General features: G+C 39.4%; 1 protein-coding gene across 6 annotated transcripts in view; it reads left to right on the forward strand.

The window, feature by feature from the left end:
* Window positions 1-19116, forward strand: part of thsd7a (thrombospondin type 1 domain containing 7A) — a 339030-nt gene that overhangs the window by 248827 nt on the left and 71087 nt on the right. For all 6 annotated transcript variants that reach the window (XM_062957499.1, XM_062957495.1, XM_062957498.1 and 3 more), the window contains 4 exons: window positions 1079-1313; window positions 3057-3172; window positions 6332-6464; window positions 13647-13750. In XM_062957499.1, coding sequence (XP_062813569.1) covers window positions 1079-1313; window positions 3057-3172; window positions 6332-6464; window positions 13647-13750 — 588 coding nt within the window. The remainder of the gene's footprint in view (window positions 1-1078; window positions 1314-3056; window positions 3173-6331; window positions 6465-13646; window positions 13751-19116) is intronic.

Below are 19116 nucleotides of genomic sequence, written 5' to 3' on the forward strand. Positions count from 1 at the left end.
TGGCTGGCATCCAGTTGATTAGTTTCATTTTTAGTCTTCCTGGTTTATAATGTATTTATCTGGTTATATGAAACTTAAGCTGAGTACCCTGGATGCAACTTCTCAGTGATGTCTGCATTGATACAAGGAGAACTATTATAACCATCAATGCAAATAAATAGATGATAAAAGGAAGAGAAATAGATGATAAGAGGAAGACCGAGAGACCTCTTCCACAATATCTGAGAAATGAAAGGAAAATTCAAACCAAGAGTGAGGCTGTTTTATGAACAGCAAGGAAACACATTACATGACCAAGTAAAAATAAAAACAATGGAACAATTACCAGCAACAGATTGTATACCCAATAGATCTGCTTCAAGCTACAGAGACCAAATCCACTCTAGTCCTAACTAAAATTAGTATTACTATTATCTTTATTTGTACTCCGCCTTTCTCCCTGTGGAGACTCAAGGCAGATAACACTGCACAATAAACAAGTTTAAAAAGTGTAATACAAAAGTTAAAAAGCAATTAAATAGTGTGGTTAAAACATAATTAAACACAGTAAATACACTAAAATGGCCTTTAAAACTGATGTTCCCTGCAATCCCACTACCTCCCCAAAGTTCACACATTACCCTTCTGTAAGTGCTTGTAGACATAAAAAGGTCTTGACCTACTCTCTTGGAAGTGATTTCCACAGTTTGGGAGCAGCTACCAAAAAGACCCTCTCCCATGTTCCCATCAAGTGCACTTGAGCAGGTGGTGGGACCGAGAGAAGACCCTTTCCAGTAGATCATAGATGTCTCCCAGGTTCATAGGAAGAGATGTGGTCCTTCAGATAACCTTGACTGGAACCATATAAGGCTTTGTAGGTCAAAACCAGCACTTCGAATTGTGCTCAGAAATGTGTTGGCAACCAGTGGAGCTGTCACAGCAGAGGAGTTGTATGCTCCCTGTAGCCAGCCCCAGTTAGCAGTCTGGCTGCTGCTCACTTGTCCTGATTAAAATTCGATATCCTAGCAAACAAAGAAGTGAATACCAAACTTATGAGTTAGCTTGATATTTCACAGTACTCACAGATTGCCTTTTTCAGGTGGACTTCAATGCCCAAACAGCAGTTCACTGCAGGAAACACGCAACTGCAATGAACATCCTTGTACAGTATACTACTGGCAGACAGGAGCTTGGGGCCAGTGTATAGAAGATGTCTCTGTATCAGCGTTCAACTCTTCTGCTGGTTGGAATGGGGAGTCCACCTGTGCGGTTGGGATGCAGACAAGGAAAGTCATCTGTGTCCGAGTCAATGTGGGACAAGTAGGACCAAAAAAGTAAATATTGTGGAAATTCTGCTATCTGATCATTCTACATTTCTAACAAGTTCTATTTTCCATTCCCTTTCATTAAAATGGCACCCTCTTTTCCTTTCTGTCTCCTCTCCTCCCATTTGTCCAGAATAGTAACAAGCACAACTTGTAAGAATCAAATTACCTTGGTAGCTCATGAAATCTTGGTATTTTTCTTGTTTCAAGTTTTTGTATCATCACACTTTGCTTTCTTGAATATTGCAAAGAGATAACTAATGGAAGTATGCAAGTCTTGTGAATTAGGAACTGAAAAATGCCATTTGAACTCTTGAATCATCATGTTTATGTCACTTAATATGTTTTTAAGGACCAGAAGCTGTACATGGAACTGCAAATGAGAACCAATTCTCCTTAATAGAAAGGTTTATTGTGATATGACAAAATCAATATTATTGGTCTTACTTACAAAATAAGAGACTTCAGAAAATTAGTTTAGTTTAATTTGACCTTGAATAAGCTTGTAGGTCAGAGAGAAGGAGGAGAGGGAGGAAGGGAAGGGAAGAAGAGAAGAGAGACTTTTGATTATGTGTCCTTTTGTTTTGATTGTGTTGTTTCAGATTGTTTCAAAGTTGTCTAAAGTTGCTTTTCTCAGCTGTCCCCTAACATTGAGAAAATTGTATGATCAAAAATAGATTGGGAAGATGTCATTTTGACTTACTGATTTATTGACCAAGTTGTAGAGCAGTTATATTCTTAGTAAGTTGTTTTAAAGGCAATCCAGAATCTAAATAAAAATGATGTAGGATATAGATAGGTTGTAGCACTGACCAATTATATCATTGAAAGTTCCCTAAGGCAAGGATTAAGATGAACAGCTGAGACAGGGAATAAGATGATGGAGTCACCATATGGTAACAATTTTGTTTGAAATGTTGATAGTCAGTGACATATAGTGGATTGACAGTGCACCACCTCCTAGTTCAATCCAGATGTCATGTGTTTCCCAGGAGAGGATTAGATATAGGTTCTTAGACGAGCACTTAGATAATACTTTCTAACTAATGCACATTTAGTACGGCTTCTCCAAACCATTGAAAAGCTAGGGTATACATATACATCCAGTCTTTAACCTGGTCATTAAAGCATGTCACCAAGTATATGACAATTTTGACAACATGACAGATTATTAATTGTTGCTAAATATCCATGGGCAGAACAGTACATTTAGTAATGTATTGGAACAGTTGGAAGCCACCCACCAGAATGGCAAATGTGTATACAATGTTTTTATGTCATTGATAGCTCTTTTGGATATCCATTAATGGAGTGCCCATCTCCATGCTGTTGAGGTATCTACAAGTAAAGCCATCTGGAGAAGCATCACTGTGAAATACCTCACTATCCAACTTCTAAATCCTAATTATTTTTATTATTCCTTAACTCACATTTCTTAACTCTTGATATATCTGCTGGGATTTTGTTCCAGGACCCTCTGTGGAGCCCAAAATCTGCAGATTCTCAAGTCCCATTATATAAAATGGTATAGTAAAATGGTGGCCTTTATATCAAATGGTAAAATCAAGATTTGCTTTTTGGAATTTTTTGGGAGGCATGGAATATTTGCAAGCCATGGATGGTTGAGCCTGAAGATGGAGAATCTGTGGATGTGGAGGTCCAACTGTATATCGTTTTAACCCTATAGACATATGATACGTTTTCCAAAATTGTTTTCAGTATGATCTACTTTTTTTTTTTGGATCCTTTTAGGTGTCCTGAAAGCCTTCGACCTGAGACTGTTAGACCTTGCTTGCTGCCTTGCAGGAAAGATTGCATTGTGACACCATTCAGTGACTGGACACCATGTCCTTCCTCCTGTCAAGAAGGTACTGAGGCTGAGTACTTATTGGTGGATGACTTCTGACCTACTTGCTACTTGCATTCTAAGTAGTAAAGCTGTCTCTTCTGAATTTTTATATCCAGTTAGAATCTAAAAGCGTAGCTCTCCTAGAAGTTAACCACACAAGATAGGCCAGTCACAATTCCAGTAGGTTAACAACGTCTTTGTCTTGGACGTATCACATGATGTCACTCCTTTCCTGATGGGAGACTATTTGAAGGAATTTCTTTTACAGAAGAAGATTATTAATAGATTATTCGTGTTTGTAAAAGAAATATATTCCAGGCTGTTTACCACCTGGAAAGCAGCAGAAATGGAGTAATGTCATGTAATAACTCCAAGGGAGAGGTACAATTGTCCTATTGTCATTGCAATTTTCTTGCCTTAGTTCTTCAGAGTTAGAAAGACTTACACAGATAATTTTAAACATATAACTATATATATTCCTTCTTTATCTTTACCATGTCTTCATTTAGTTGAAATTATGGTCTAGATTCAATGAAATTAACAGTGGTTGTGATACAGCAGCATAGATTTAATTTCATCTTAGGGACAGAGGCCAAAGATGCAGATGGTTCAAACCTCCTTACTAGTGATAAATATTTGACAGAACATTTTTCTTCCTTTAATGTTACATTTTGCATATTTTATGGAAGAAAGTAATAAAGACATGGCCACTACTGTTTCTTTAGCATTAAAAACTGATCAAATAATGTTCACTCTTATATTTGAGCATACATTGCTATATTTTCATTGCTACCGCTTTCTCCAGTTGTTCAATATCCTACATTTGTCTTGCAACACAATTATAGTTAAATAACGTTTTAAAAAACTGACTTAGCATTCCAAACACACTTCTGCTTTATCCATTCTTTCTCTTTGAGCTTAGCAGGAGGCATCCATCTTAATATGCAGTATCATAGCTGCAGTCAATAATATAATTCCTTGTTCATATGTGTTAATCCTCCGGTGGCATATGGTGCTTACTCACTGTCACCTATTTTCAAGCGCCATGGGATTGTTGTACTGAAAGATATTCTTTATAGTTCACAGTTAATGCTCCTTGTTGTAAAAATGAGGGAAATACAAAGTCAGTTTTGCAGCCGTCCTGGTTACTGATTAGTGCATCTCTAACTAATAAAGGATTAGACAGATTAAACTTGTAACCTTTTGAGAAAATAAAGAGCATGTGGAGACTTAAGGAGGAGCCTGGAAGGTTTAGCTTGATGGCCGGAGAAAGAAATGGAGCATATTCCTTCCGGTAGACATAATGTCAGGCATAGCAGTATTAGAAACATCTGCACAATATTTCATTCTGCTGTTCTTTAGTAGCAATATGGCAATTTTAAAAATATGAATCACTACTTTATGCACATTTCTTATAATGAATTCACTATTTGGACAGTTCATATGCTTTGGACTTATCCATTCTTGGCAAAAGAAGCCAAAGGCAGTTTTTAAGAATATCAAGAATAAGGAACCTGTGGTCTTCCAGATGTTGTTAGACATCTATCTTATTTATTTATTTATTTCATTTATAGACCACTTTTCTCACTTGGTGTACAGCATTATACATGGCAAAGATTCAGTGCCTCACACCCATATAGTCATATTAAAACATCCATAAATTAAATCATTAAAATATATATTAACCATCAGCATAGCAATAAAACATTAAAACGTTAAGCATTAAAACATTTTAACATTGCGTTGATCCCATTATTTTCTTTAGCGACTTGCATATTGATGTTATTCATCGAATGCCTGTTTACACAGCCAGGTTTTGAGCTGTTCCTGAAAGCCAGGAGGGAGGGGCCGATCTAACCTCGCTGGGGAAGGAGTTCCATAGCCGAGGGGCCGCCACCGAGAAGGCCCTGTCTCTTGTCCCTGCCAGTCGCACCTGCAAAGGTGGCGGGACCAGGAGCAGGACCTCCCTGGCCGATCTTCACTCTTAACTGGTTCATAATGCTCTAATTGGTTCAGAAATCTTTCCAAACTATTGGTCATGATTATTCAATCCTATAAAAGTTGCAACCTAGAAACATCTGCCAGGCCAGTTTGTCTCAATTTTATATGATTTATACTCAGCACAGGAAAATTATCTAATGTCTAAATTGAGAGAATGGAAAGGTATTTGAACTGTACTTTGTTTTTTAAGGCATCGAATAGTTGCCTATGTGTAATGCTGCCTTGAGTCCCCTTTGGGATCGAGAAAGGCAGGATAGGAATGTCGTAAATAAATACACCTCTGTTAAGTAAAATAATATTGGCATTATGACTGAAAGACTTTGAAAGGGGTGGTTTATAAAATACTTGAATGTGTGATTTGAGATAGCTATAGATATTTCTTAATATATCAGGTGTTATATAAGTGTTTAATTACTGTTGATTTTGTACTGTATTTAATATATTGAGGAGCCTTGGTGGCGAAGTGTGTTAAAGCACTGAGCTGCTGAACTTGCAGACCGAAAGGTCCCAGGTTCAAATCCCGGGAGCGGAGTGAGCGCCCACCGTTGCTCCAGCTCCTGCCAACCTAGCAGTTCGAAAACATGCCAATGTGAATAGATCAATAGGTACCGCTCTGGCGGGAAGGTAACGGCGCTCCATGCAGTCATGCCGGCCACATGACCTTGGCGGTGTCTACGGACAACGCCGGCTCTTCGGCTTAGAAATGGAGATGAGCACCAACCCCCAGAGTCAGACATGACTGGACTTAACATCAGGGGAAACCTTTACCTTTACCTTTAATAAGTTGAAAGCCGCTTTGGGTCCCTTTTTTGGGAGAAAATCAGGATATAAATAAATATTTATTGTTATTTGTATCAGAGTTGTGTGACACAAATCTCTGCATGTGGAGTATGCATTGATTAGACTACACAATCATTGTATTGAACAATAACATTACACAACTAAATGCATAGTTGAAAGGTACATATAATGTACTTCAGTGTTTATCATTATGATTCTGTATGATGTACTGACCAAATGTGATTTTTATCCTTTTCAAATAATTTTTTAAAATTGTTAAACTTTGAAGCCTTAAATCTGAGTATTTTATGTAGTGTTTTCCTCTTGTTCATTACTGTGATTTCAGTATTTTGGTCCTGTGTTTCAACTCAGAATACCTTTTTGTTTTTGTTTACAGGGAGCACTTCAATTACAAAACAGTCTAGAAATAGAGTTATATTGCAGTTTCCTGCAAATAGTGGTCGTGACTGCCCTGATACTTTGTTTGAAGAAAAGGATTGTGACCCTCCTCCCGTCTGCTTGTTTTACAGGTGATTATATTGATGAATAATTTTTCCTTTATTTTACTCTTTTGCAATTACAGTTCTGAGAGAAAAATATGCAATTTAATATTTTTCAAAACTGGTCAAACTATGAATTCAGGGAAATGTGCATTGTATACTATTATCACATTTTGGCCATGACGATGAATCACAGAATCATGGAGTTGGAAGAGACCTCATGGGCCATCCAGTCCAACCCCCTGCCAAGAAGCAGGAAAACCACATTCAAAGCACCCCCAATAGATGGCCATACAACCTCTGTTTAAAAGCCTCCAAAGAATGAGCTTCTGCTACAGTCCTGGGCAGAGAGTTCCATTGCTGAACAGCTCTCACAGTGAGGAAGTTCTTCCTAATGTTCAGGTGGACTCTCCTTTCCTGTAGTATGAGGCCATTGTTCCATGTCCTAGTCTCCAGGGCAGCAGAAAACAAGCTTGCTCCCTCCTCCCTATGACCTCCCCTCACAAATTTATACATGGCTATCATGTCTCCTCTCAGCCTTCTCTTCTGCAGACTAAACATGTCCAGCTCTTTAAGCTGCTCCTCATAGGACTTGTTCTCCAGACCCTTGATCATTTTAGTTGCCCTCCTCTGGGCACATTCCAGCTTTTCAACATCTCCCTTCAATTGCATTGCCCAGAATTGGACACAGTATTTCAGGTGTGGTCTGACCAAGGCAGAATAGAGGGGCAGCATGACTTTCCTGGATCTAGACCCCATACTCCTATTTATGCAGGCCAAAATCCCACTGGCTTTTTTAGCCACCGCATGACATTGTTGGCTCATATTTAACTTGTTGTCCACAAAATCTCCAGGATCTTTTTCACATGTACTGCTATCGATCAAGGCATCCCCCATTGTGTACCTTTGCATTTCATTTTTTTTTTGCCTGAGTAGAGTATCTTGCATTTGTCCCGGTTGAGCTTCAGTTTGTTAGTTTTGGCGCATCTCTCCAACCTGTTAAGATCATTTTGAATTCTGCTCCTGTCTTCTGGAGTAATAGCTATCCCTCCCAATTTGCTGTTGCCTGAAAACTTGATGATCGTGCCTTCAATTTAGGGAGTCCTTCCCAGCCCAGCACTGATTTACTTACTTGTATTGAAGTATCAGTCAGTCCTCCTCTTTGCAGATTCAATAATTTATTGGCACTCTGGCTGCTGCTAGGAGGAAATAATCTCTCCCCTATCCTAATTGGAGCTTTCTGATGCTGAGCAGAATTCTGGGAAATGTAGTTTAGGCAGGGCCTTTTGAATTCTCTTCTATAAGGCTCCTAGCCCTCCCAAACTACATGTCCCAGAATTCTGTGTTCTCTCAGTCTCTTTCCCAGGTCACTCAGCTTGTCCCACCATGCTGCTTTCCTCTCCTCATGGTGAGAGCCCATTGATTTAAAGAGGAATGCAGCCTTTTTGGCTTTGCCTCACTTGCTCTGAAAATAAAATTGACTTGATAGGCGCCCGAGCATTACAGAATTCAAACGAAAGAATGTTGGGTGAGTTTTGATTCTTATGTTTTTGAGTGGGTGTCCTCTTTGTGTTTCTTAATATCCGTTTGTATATACAAAACTTACAAATTAGATATGACTTGCTAATTAAAAATGAAGTTTTGCACACCCCTAGTAAATATAAAAGCTACTTTGAGTCTCTTTTGAGAGATAAATAGCAGGATATAAATGCTACTGCTACTGCTGCTGCGGCTACTACTACTACTACTACTACTACTAATAATAATAATAATAATAATAATAATGGCAGAAAATACAAACCTGTAAAGCTTTCATTGTCATTAGTACTATCAATATTAACATATTGTGAGAGAATTAGGAACCCTCTACTTGCAAGAACTATTGTGGTTGGAGTGCATGGGAGATTGTGATGGCTGTTGCTATCTTTAGAGCAACGGAGTAGCAGAGAGCAGGCCGAGCCACAAGGAGCTTTCTGAGCTCTGACATTAATTCCTTCTCCCCATAATGGGATATTGCCTGGGTTTCACAAGCAATTTGTCATCTTAATTTAGCAATATAAAGATGGCTTGTTGAGATGGTAGCATTCTCCGACCACTTTCAAATGCCATGGTTAACCTCATTTGCCAAGCATATGTGAATCCATCATATTGTGTCAGACAATATCATTCAGGGAATAAGGTTAGTAGGTATCCTTTTTACAGGATGATAATATATGATGATAATGGCTGGGTTTGGGAAGGCCAGAAAATAAAATACTCATTTGGGGGGGGGGGGGACCAGTTATGGCTCATATTAGCAATGATAATGCCAGTTAATTGACAGAAGGGCTACAAGGCTCAAGGTTTACCATTACCTTACCATAGATAGTAAGAAAATTTTGACTCTCAACATGTGGCCTGCAGTTGTCATTGGCCACAACTAACATTATTAAAGGCAAAGGACTCCACACTCAACTATCTCATGGTCCAAATTCTGCACCAACTCTAACACATTGGGCTGAACACATCTAGTCTCATATGATTTCAGAAGCTGGGCAGAGTCAGGCCTATCCTGAGATGATCAGGGAGTACAAAAGACTGCAGATTAAATTAGAAAAGTAAATGTGGAAGCCAGTGGGTTCAAACAAATGTGGACATCTGTGGACCTGCTCCTAAAAAGGATCATAATAATTACGGGTTTTGTTCATGGTACATGGGGGCATGTTTGGAGTCTTTCCTTTTGAACCTGGGGAAAGGTCCAGGGGTTCTCCAAACATGGTGGAAATGCCTTCTAACCCCTAAATATCATTTTGGACATTTCTGTTCAAAACAAATTTTGACCCAGGGAGGGGTGGGGGCACTGGGGACCACACATTCAATGGGGCAGACTTTGTTCAAATCTGGGTTTGAGGGACTAATGGTCTGGATTACTACAAGGCAATGTCCTATGTTTCTTTGACAGGTGAAAACAGAATATATCTGCCATGATCAAATATGCTGCAATGCACAACCAATTTGGTAGCTTCTGGTAGCATGCACATGTGTGGGATGGTAGTTTGTATGCAATTCACTCTTTGGAAGAGCAGTTTTGATGAAAGGCTAGTTCCTTGCCAAGGAATGCCATATAGATTGGGATGAGTGCAAATCACTTTCAGATGTGCCGTGAAAGAACCAAGTTGCTTGTTTGCTGGCAGGATTTTCCTTCCACTCAAATAAATCTCCAGTTCTTTTCTCATATCAAAATATCTCTCCTAAAACTGACCTTCTTCATCATCTTGTCTTTGCAATATAGATAAAGATTATTCAAGCAATGTGTTTCCTTGATCTTCTGTCAGTGACATATCACTTATAATCCATTAAGAAATTGCAGCATAGTTAATTAATGTAATTGTAAGGCTTGGGGCTGCCAAAAAGATGTGTGTGCATTTAAGAGAGAATCAGCAGTCCAGGTGTTGGGTGGAATCAGTAAAGAGTATATCCTTCTTCCAGTAAATTATTTTATTAGGTGCAGATATGTCAAATAGAAGAGCTAGCAGTTCAGTTTCTAGTTTTCTAGAAATTAGACATAAGGGAAGTATTTAACTACTGAGAAAACTGGTTAAGGAAGCTATTGATGTGGGTAGGAATAAATATTTAGTGATGATCTTAGTTGGCTCTACTATTAGACTTAATGGGACAGGCACCTCAGGAAGCAAATATTGGAAGTCATGAAATAGTGCTTAGATGTCCATTTAATTTCTTACTATATTTATATTGCCAGGGAAGAGATGCTGTAGGTATTTTGTTGTACAGTACTTCAAGTGCCCAAACTATTTGGATGACTTTGTGTACTTTTACTTGGTTAGATGAAAGCATCCTAAAATATCTGTGCCGTGATGAGCGATCTGTATCTCTGTTTGACATGTATTTAGTTTTGAATGTGAGTTATTAGAGTTGATTGAAAGCCATCAAGATAGTTTTTCTTCATTTGTTTGGCTTGTATTGATGTTGTTGGAGTTGGAAGACCAAGTGTTGAAGGTCTAACATTTCTAACTAGAACACTCTTTACTTGCATGAAGAATGGATATGACACATCAGAGTATGACTACATAGTGCTTCTTCCATGAGAGCGAAAAAAAATAGCTAGTTGGAGTTATAGTTCCATGCCTTCAGATAGTGGTTATTTATTAGTATAGTTGAATTTTTAAGCATTAGCTAGTTCTTTCCTGTTTCTTAAAAGTAACAAAATAGTTGTTTTTATTTACTGACAAACAGAGCATGTCAATATTCTAAGTTTTTGGCTTGCAGTTGAAAACATGGGGGTGCATCTACACTGTAGAATTAATGGAGTTTGATACCATGTTAACTGCCATGGTTCAGTGCTATGGATTCCTATGATTTGTAGTTTGATGATGAACCAGAACTCTTTGGCAGAGAAGGCTGAAGAATTTGTAAAACTACAACTTCCTTGATTCTATCGCACTGAGCTATGGCCATTAAAGTGGTATCAAACTGTGTTAACTTTACAGCTTAGATACACTCACACTCTCCTCCTATTAGTCTTGTTCCTTCAGCACCCAGAGTATGAGGCACATGTAAGCTGTCAGTTGAACACCATGCTCTGCTACCATTCAGAAAGACCAAACTACTGTAGATAAAGTAGATAAAACATTAGACCACTAGAAGAATGAAGTTAACCTTTGTTAAATTACAGCTGAAATGTGACTTGTTGATACTAATTTCGAGGAGGTGGGAAGGAATTAATTTCTAATTTCTTTTAACACTCAGAGTGTAGAATCAGATTTGCCCCAAGCAAAATATTTATAATTTGCTAAGAAGATAGTATATCCATAGAGTGGCATGCACTAGAGTTTCAGTGCTGCAGCGAGAGCGATTGAATTATAGTGGCCATGCCCACAATAATTTCACACAAACAACCTAGGTCTGTAGGAATGACTGACAGAACAGGACAGAGAATAATAACCAAGCTGTATAGGTATTTCATTGTGAAGAATCCTATGTCTTTTTCTCTAAATTGAATGCGAGAAAACACTACCAGTAGTAGAAATGCTGAATTATGTCACAAAATGGAAACTAGGCAAAATAATCTCACACAGTCTTTTGTTTTGTTTTGTTAAAACTTTGAGTGGCACAGAGCATATAGTTTTGAATAGCCTTTTGTGACAAATGTTTATTTATGAGAGATGCCAATAGTTATTTGAATATGTACACACAAAGCAATAAATAATTGAATCGGATAGGGGTCTGAATAATTCTGTAAGCATTTATTTGTATAATTCAAATGTAGCTCCCACACCATTTCTATATCCAGGATTTTATTATTATTGTTTTTGCTGTTACTATTTTTGCTTGACCTGCATTTTTTATATTGAAATGCAAAGTTACACATGTAGCTGTCATTACAGTTGCAACCACAAGGAAGCATGATAGAAGGGCACTTTCACAAAAACAAATATAAAAATAATGATGGTAGTATACATGCAAATAATGTATCTGATGTTAATGTTAAATTTTGCATTACACAGTTGGAGGTTAACCTTCCAAAATGCGCTAATCTTGATAATTAGGAGTGGAAGCTGTGGATCTGTTTGCATGTAAAAGACTTTCCAAATATGGATCCCCAAATGTTCTACAACTCCTATCATCACCAGCCATTGACCATGCTTGGGAATTATTCCCTAATATCTGTACGTTAAAGTACAGCTCCAGGTTCTTTAAAAAGTATGCACATTTATATTTGTTTTATATAAAATCATATAAAGAAGAAAAGAAAAGGAGAAGAAAATGAAACACAACAAAAGGTGAGATATATCGCAGTAGTTCAGCAAAGACAGAATCTAGGCATAGTCTTTCATGAAAGGCAGTCCCAGGTTCTAATTCTTGGTAACATGATAATCCTATGCTTGACTTATATTGGGTTGGGAATTGTTCAGCATTCCAGAGGTTGTTGGATTGTGATTCTGAGCAGCCATAGTGAACACAACTAATGCTAGAATTTGGAGTTCAATAACTTCTTTAAAGCCAATTAATTCCCTCTTCTGGGCTGTATCATTTTAGTCTCCAAAGAAGAGTTGATTGAACTGAACACATTTTCCATAGAAGAAAGGTCCTTGTACAATGAAAACTAGATATTAGGAAGGAAATTACTCTTCTTTAGTGAAAGAAAATACCATTATCCATCTCCCACTGCAGTTTGAAAATGTACAGCAAATATGACATTGCTGTCCAAGACAAAGGTCAAAATGTTGTCCCCTCTGTTCCATCCACAGAAGCTAAGTGGGCTGAATGCCAAACCTTATTTCAAATATGACGCCTGTATCATATACAGGAAATTAACCTCTGCCCTCCAAGAGGCGGGCGATCCCTCACTGACAAATAGGGTCTTCAAACTATGCTTCATGCTTCCATTGAATTATACCACATGGCAAATGCATTTTTCTAACTTTACATGCCAGACATAAAAAATACACAGTTGTTTCTCCGTTTCAATGGATTCTGCATCAATTGCTTGAAAATATTATTTGAAAAATCCAAAAAGCAAAGCTTGATTGCTATTTTATATAAGAGATGCCATTTTACTATGTCGTTGTATATAATTGAACTTGGACATCTACAGATTTTGGTATCCCTTAGGGAGTACTGGAACCAGACTTCAGGGGCTACCAAGGGTGCACTGCATGCAACTCATGGCCACAACTGATCAATATATCCCCTTCTGGGTAGCTTGTGGGGTATTGTACAAAAGACAACTGGGCATGCTTTTTAGTTTAGGATACAGCATTTAAATCCTGATCCTCTTGACACATGAAGAATTGCAGATATTGAAAATGGAAATCCTTTGATAGGTGTCACTTTTAAAAAATCGAGATAAGACACCATATTCTGAAAAAAATATTAACAACAGCCAAAATATGTAGATCTTTCCTTTAACTTTATGTATATGAATAATAAGTTTAGAATGAAGCAAAGGAACAGCAAGTGAAAATTATATTTAAAAGTACATAATAGGGCAAGATGTATGGATGGTATTCTTCAAGTGACTGGCTTGACCGTGAAGGAGCTGGGGATGGCCATAGCCGACAGAGAGCTCTGGCATGGGCTGATCCATGAGGTCACTAAGAGTTGGAAGCGACTGAATGAATAAACAACAACAAACATATTTGCACACTTGCTTAGCATAAGCTTTTTAAAAATCCTGTGGCTAGTTTTCATGCAATCATTTCTTTTCTACAGATGGAAGACACACAAATGGCGCAGGTGTCAACTTGTACCATGGTATGTTCGTCAAGACAGTCCAGGTGCTCAGGAAACATGTGGTCCTGGTCTTCAAGCAAGAGGTTAGAATTAATGTTACTATGATTTATGCTCTCAGGCAGTTTCACTGGTGTTCTCACCATAGGGAGACCTTGTGTTTTATCATAGTGTCATGAACATTTGCTTGCTTAAGTTGTAAGGGCTAGAGTTTCACTGCATTATCACAAAGAAGGTGCTAATACAAAGCAGTCTAGTTACAAGGATACTTTAGGTGGCCTTTTATTTATATAACTGAAGCTAGTTATGTAACATTTCCTTTCCAGGTAACATTTTACCTTTTGCGTAACAGCAAGATTTTTATAGTCCTATCCAACAGTTCCTCACTGGGCAGTTAAACAGTTTATTACTGGTCGGTGCAATCTAACATGTATAATATAAAAACCTCACGAGATTTATTTGAGGCTAACTTCTGTTGTAAATTTCTGATCCTTGACAGAATTTGTATGATGGAGTTGGGTTGAAAAGTTCATAACTCTCACAGTTCAGAGATGTCTGCTTTATTCCTGAAATTTCTTTTCTGGACCATTGTTGCCCCACATACTGACATTATATCACCACTGATATTAGGTCACCACTAACTTTAAGAGAGGGGCCACCCAGACCCATCTGTTATCATAGAATCATAGAGTTGGGAGAGACCATCATAGCAATCCAATCCAGCCTCCTGCCATGCAGGAACACACACCCAAAGCACCCCCAAAGAATAACCCTTCATCCTCTGCTTAAAACCTACAGAGAAGGAGACTCCACCAGACTGGAAGCTGCTAGTGTGTTGTGGCATAGCACTTGTGCTCATTGTAGTATCAACCAGTAGGCAATCAGCTCCAAGTTCTTCAGAAATTGTTATGCTCAACCATGCCATAAAGCCTTTTGGTCCTGTGTTTTCCACATGTTTACTTTCTGAGTAAATGAAGATGACATCTACATAGTCCAGTTTTCAGAGTTCTGGACCCTGAAACACAAACCAATTCATGTATTAAAAGAACAAGGAGGTACCACTGTTAGCCCTGGGGGACACTAACATTTGCCCAGCTATACATACTTGTTGCTGACATTAAGTCTGATTAGCACCACAGGACCAATGATTTTAGTGATGAAATTTGATGGAAATGGTTGACACACTGTGGTCTCATCCAACCTCTTTTAGCATACCATAAATATTTGCATGTGAGTATGTGCCACAGCAGCACTATGCAAGATCCATGCCGACGTTGCACAATACTGTATGTCAGTGGCATGGTTCACAGCCAAAATTTGCAATAACAGTGAAAGGTATAGGCTACACACCCACAATGTTCAATAAAAATGTAAAGTATAGGGTGCATAACCACAGCATAAAGTGCAAAGATAAGGCACAGATGAGCATGCTGTCTGTGTAAGTCTACTTCCACTGTTATCAAAAGAATACATCAATTCCACAATGGTGATTTCTTGGTCCTACTCGGATAACACGATTTACACGTACTTATGTCCTCAAGTGAATTCCAGCCTATCTTTCACATTTAGACATGGTGCTGTTTATTTTGGCCTAGGTAGAAAATGAGTAAAATTGAAAATGAGGAAGAAAAAAAAAACATGTAGAAGACATTGCCCTTGTGCATTTGCAGACATAATGAGAACAAACTCGGGCCTTTCTTTTACAATTACAGATTAATAACTTTGCATTTTCTAGCTTTTTATCACACTGGGCTTGTGTGCCTGCAAAAGTGCCAGCATGAATCAGAAAATTAGCAAAGTGATTCATCCTCCAAGACAGCTCTGATTCTAGCTGTCCTGGATAATTGAGCCTTTATTTCACATCATATCAATGTAAGTGAATATGTCACAATTGTAGACTGAGGCAAATTTCCTTTTAGTTTTGTCAAGAGTGTTTTTCTTTTCAGTATTTTTCTTCCTCATTTTTAGTTTCTTGTTTGTGTAATTGTATGTTCAGACAGAGAAATCAAACTATTTTTTAGTCAGTGCCAGTGAGAAAAACAGGCACTGCACCATGGGAAAAGCAGCGTTCATTGGTAATCAGGAATATAGGATTAAACAATTAAAACATTCCTTAGCAATGATGGCTTAAAAAGACCCTAAGAAATGCAGGTCACAAATAGGAATTAAAAATTCAGTTGTGTGAGCATCTCTATGGATTTCAACTTTGTTCGAATAGCTTAGCTGAGATCTTCGAAATCTCATATCCCTAAAGCTACTTGAAGAAAACTATAAAATGGGTCATATCTAGTGATCTTGTTTTTAAAAAAGGGTCAAAAATCACTTGGTTGAAATAAAGTCCAGTATCATGCTGTGCATGTCTAGTTTTCCCTTGATAAAGCCATTCCACAGTATTTCATGCCTGACCTACAAAATCCTTGCTATTTTGGTCAGGAACCTCTCTGGAGTAGAGATTGACAACTGTACCAAGCTCAGTTCCTCTGCTGATATCTTATGTAACTATGCAAGAGGGACTTGAATGCAAAGGTCACTCCACTTGAATTAAAACGTTTCTTTCACTCTCGCTCTCATAATAGTGCAAATGTAGTACATAGTAGCCTTGGGAAAGTAGCACATATCTGCCTACCTCTCATCTTAAACATCAAGAGGTTTAGTTTACTGGAAACCTGCATGGCAGGATAAAACAGCTGTATTGGAACCACATTGCCTGCCTGCTTTTAGAGAATTTTACATATGGTGAAGTAGTTCTTTGCTTGGAGGAATGCATAAGAGCAAAGGGAAAGTGATAAATAGATATATGGTTTATGTTTTGGCAGAATTAATAGCATAGACAAAAATTTTGACACAGTTTAGAACTGATAGAATAGATGTGGAACTCAAGGAACTATGGTTCCTGATTTCACATTTCCCTCTAACTCAGTGGTTCTTAACCTGGGGTCCACAAATATTTTTGGCCTACAACTCCCAGAAATCCCAGCCAGTTTACCAGCTGTTAGGATTTATGGGAGTTGAAGGCCAAAAACATCTGGGGACCCCAGTTTGAGAACCACTCTTCTGACAGTTCCATATCATCTTAAGTTTGTAAAGAAGTCAAATGAAGATATACACAAATCAAGTAAGACATGTTCCTATAATTCCTAAACAGTTCATTTCATGTGATGCTTTTAATGTGTGGGATTTTTCAGTTTGCAGAAGAACTTCTGGATAGGATCTCCATTTGAGATCAATGTGTAACATGTTAACTCTCAAGTTTCATGTAAACTGTTGCTAGAATAGTAGCTTGAGGGAAATAGTATGAGGGTTATCCAGAAAGTACATTACATTTTGGAATTAAAAATGAACAAAGTATAGGAGAAAACATTTACCATATGCAGTTGAAAGCCACACCCAAATACCACATCTCACGTAGTCGCCATTCAAATCTACGCACTTACCATAGTGATGAAGGAGCTTTGCAACTCCTTCCCCACTAAATTCTGCCGCTTGCTTCCTCAATCACTTGTTTCCAACAATGGGGGCGTGGCTGGCAATGCAGCGTTTTGGCGACGCTGCACAGCTGCGGTGAAGGGGTGACTGGCTGGTTGAAGACAAGCGACAGAATTTAGTGGGGAAGGAGTTGCAAAGCTCCTTCATTGCTATGGAAGGTGTAGGACCCAAGAAATAGGCTCACATCGCTGGTCGCAATGGAAAACTTTATTGAATCCGCCTTGCCAAGATGACTGCAAAAGCTTTTACTGACTCTCTTCCGCTTTTCCCCTCGGTATATGGGGTTGTTGCCTTCCCCCTCCTCCTTCTCCATCCACACCTCCCTTTCCTTTTGTCCTTTCCCACGTTTGAAGACCAGACCCTGTCATAAATCAGCCTATCCCGCCAAATGGTCTCCTTCCTCTGTCCTCTTGTAGTCAGGCTGCGAAAAGACCAGCTTTGATGATGCTGTTCTTTGTTGCACCCTGACATGACTCCCCCCTTCGGACGACGACCCTGCGGGGAGAGACAAAGTTCCGACAAGCTAAGGGCAACAGCAGCAGAAAAAGCCAGGAGAAGGAAAGAAGAAGGAGAGAGAGAGTCCAACCCCCCCCCCCCCTTTTCGGGATCATGGTCCAGGTTTATGGGGAAACTTTGTGTGAAACTGTTTTCTCAACTTTGGGGCTTTAACATGCTCTGCTGCTACCCATTCCGGGTGTAAGGTCTGTGAAGACCATTGGACCAAGTAGTACAGTTTCCCCCGAGACTTCTTGGAGTCCAGGATATCCTTGATTCAAAATGGGTGTGTGCCCCCACCATAATGGGGACCGGATCTGCCCCCGGTTTACTCCATCTGTGAGTGTTTGGCGCTGGTTTCAGCAGGCTAACATGAAACACTGGGTGCACCTTGCGCCATCTATGAGGCAATTGTAACCGTACTGTCACTGGGTTCACAACGGCCGAAATGGGAAAGGGACCAACATATCGTGGGCTCAGCTTCCTGGATGGTTGTGTGGATTTCAGGTGCTTTGTCGACAAGTACACCAACTCCCCCACTTTGTAGTCCGGTGGTGCTGTTCTCTTTCTATCTGCATATTTCTTGTAATCCACTTTGGCGGTGCGCAAGGCCTCCTGAACCGAAGGCCAAGCGGCAGCGATCTTCTCGCCCCAATTCCCTGGCTTCTCGTCAGAAGGCAACTCCTTTTGCAGTGCGGGGAATGGCGGAAAATCTCTGCCGTTCACAACTTTAAACGGCGAGACCCCAGTGGACGCGTGATCCGAATTATTAATGCAATATTCGGCAAGTGGTAGCATCGAGGACCATTGATCTTGCTGGTACGTGCTGTAGCAACGGAGGAACTGCTGAAGGGTCTTCTGAACCCGTTCGGTGGCTCCGTCTGTTTCTGGATGGAAGGCCGTGCTCAGGGCCCTTTCAGTTCCTAAAATACCCAGGAAAGACTTCCAAAACCTCGATGTGAACTGAGAGCCCCTGTCACTTATGATCCGCTTGGGACACCCGTGCAGGCGGAACACGTGTTGCAGAAACAATTTGGCCAACTCGGGTGCCGTTGGAAGTCTCTTAAGGGCCACGAAGTGAGCTTGTTTGGAGAACAGGTCAATTATAGTCCAGATTGTGTTGAAACCATTGCTGTTGGGCAGGTCTACCACAAAGTCCATAGCTATATCCGTCCACGGTCTCGAGGGGTCTGCTACTGATTGCAACAATCCTTCCGGTCTGCCCACCTTTTGTTTTGCCATAGCGCACACTGGGCATTCCTGCAAATAACCCTTTACATCCTTGCGTATGGTTGGCCACCAGAATTGTCTATTCAACAGTTTCAGAGTTTTTGTAAACCCAAAATGACCAGCGAGCTTGGAGTCGTGTGCTTGGGCCAGCACCCTCCCCCGAAGTTCCTCCGGTACATAGTATTTGGAACCGTGAGTCCACAATCCCCCTGCTTGAGACAGTTCATCCCTATGAGACTGG

This window comes from Anolis carolinensis, chromosome 6 (genome assembly GCF_035594765.1).
Source record: "Anolis carolinensis isolate JA03-04 chromosome 6, rAnoCar3.1.pri, whole genome shotgun sequence".
Taxonomy (NCBI): domain Eukaryota; kingdom Metazoa; phylum Chordata; class Lepidosauria; order Squamata; family Dactyloidae; genus Anolis; species Anolis carolinensis.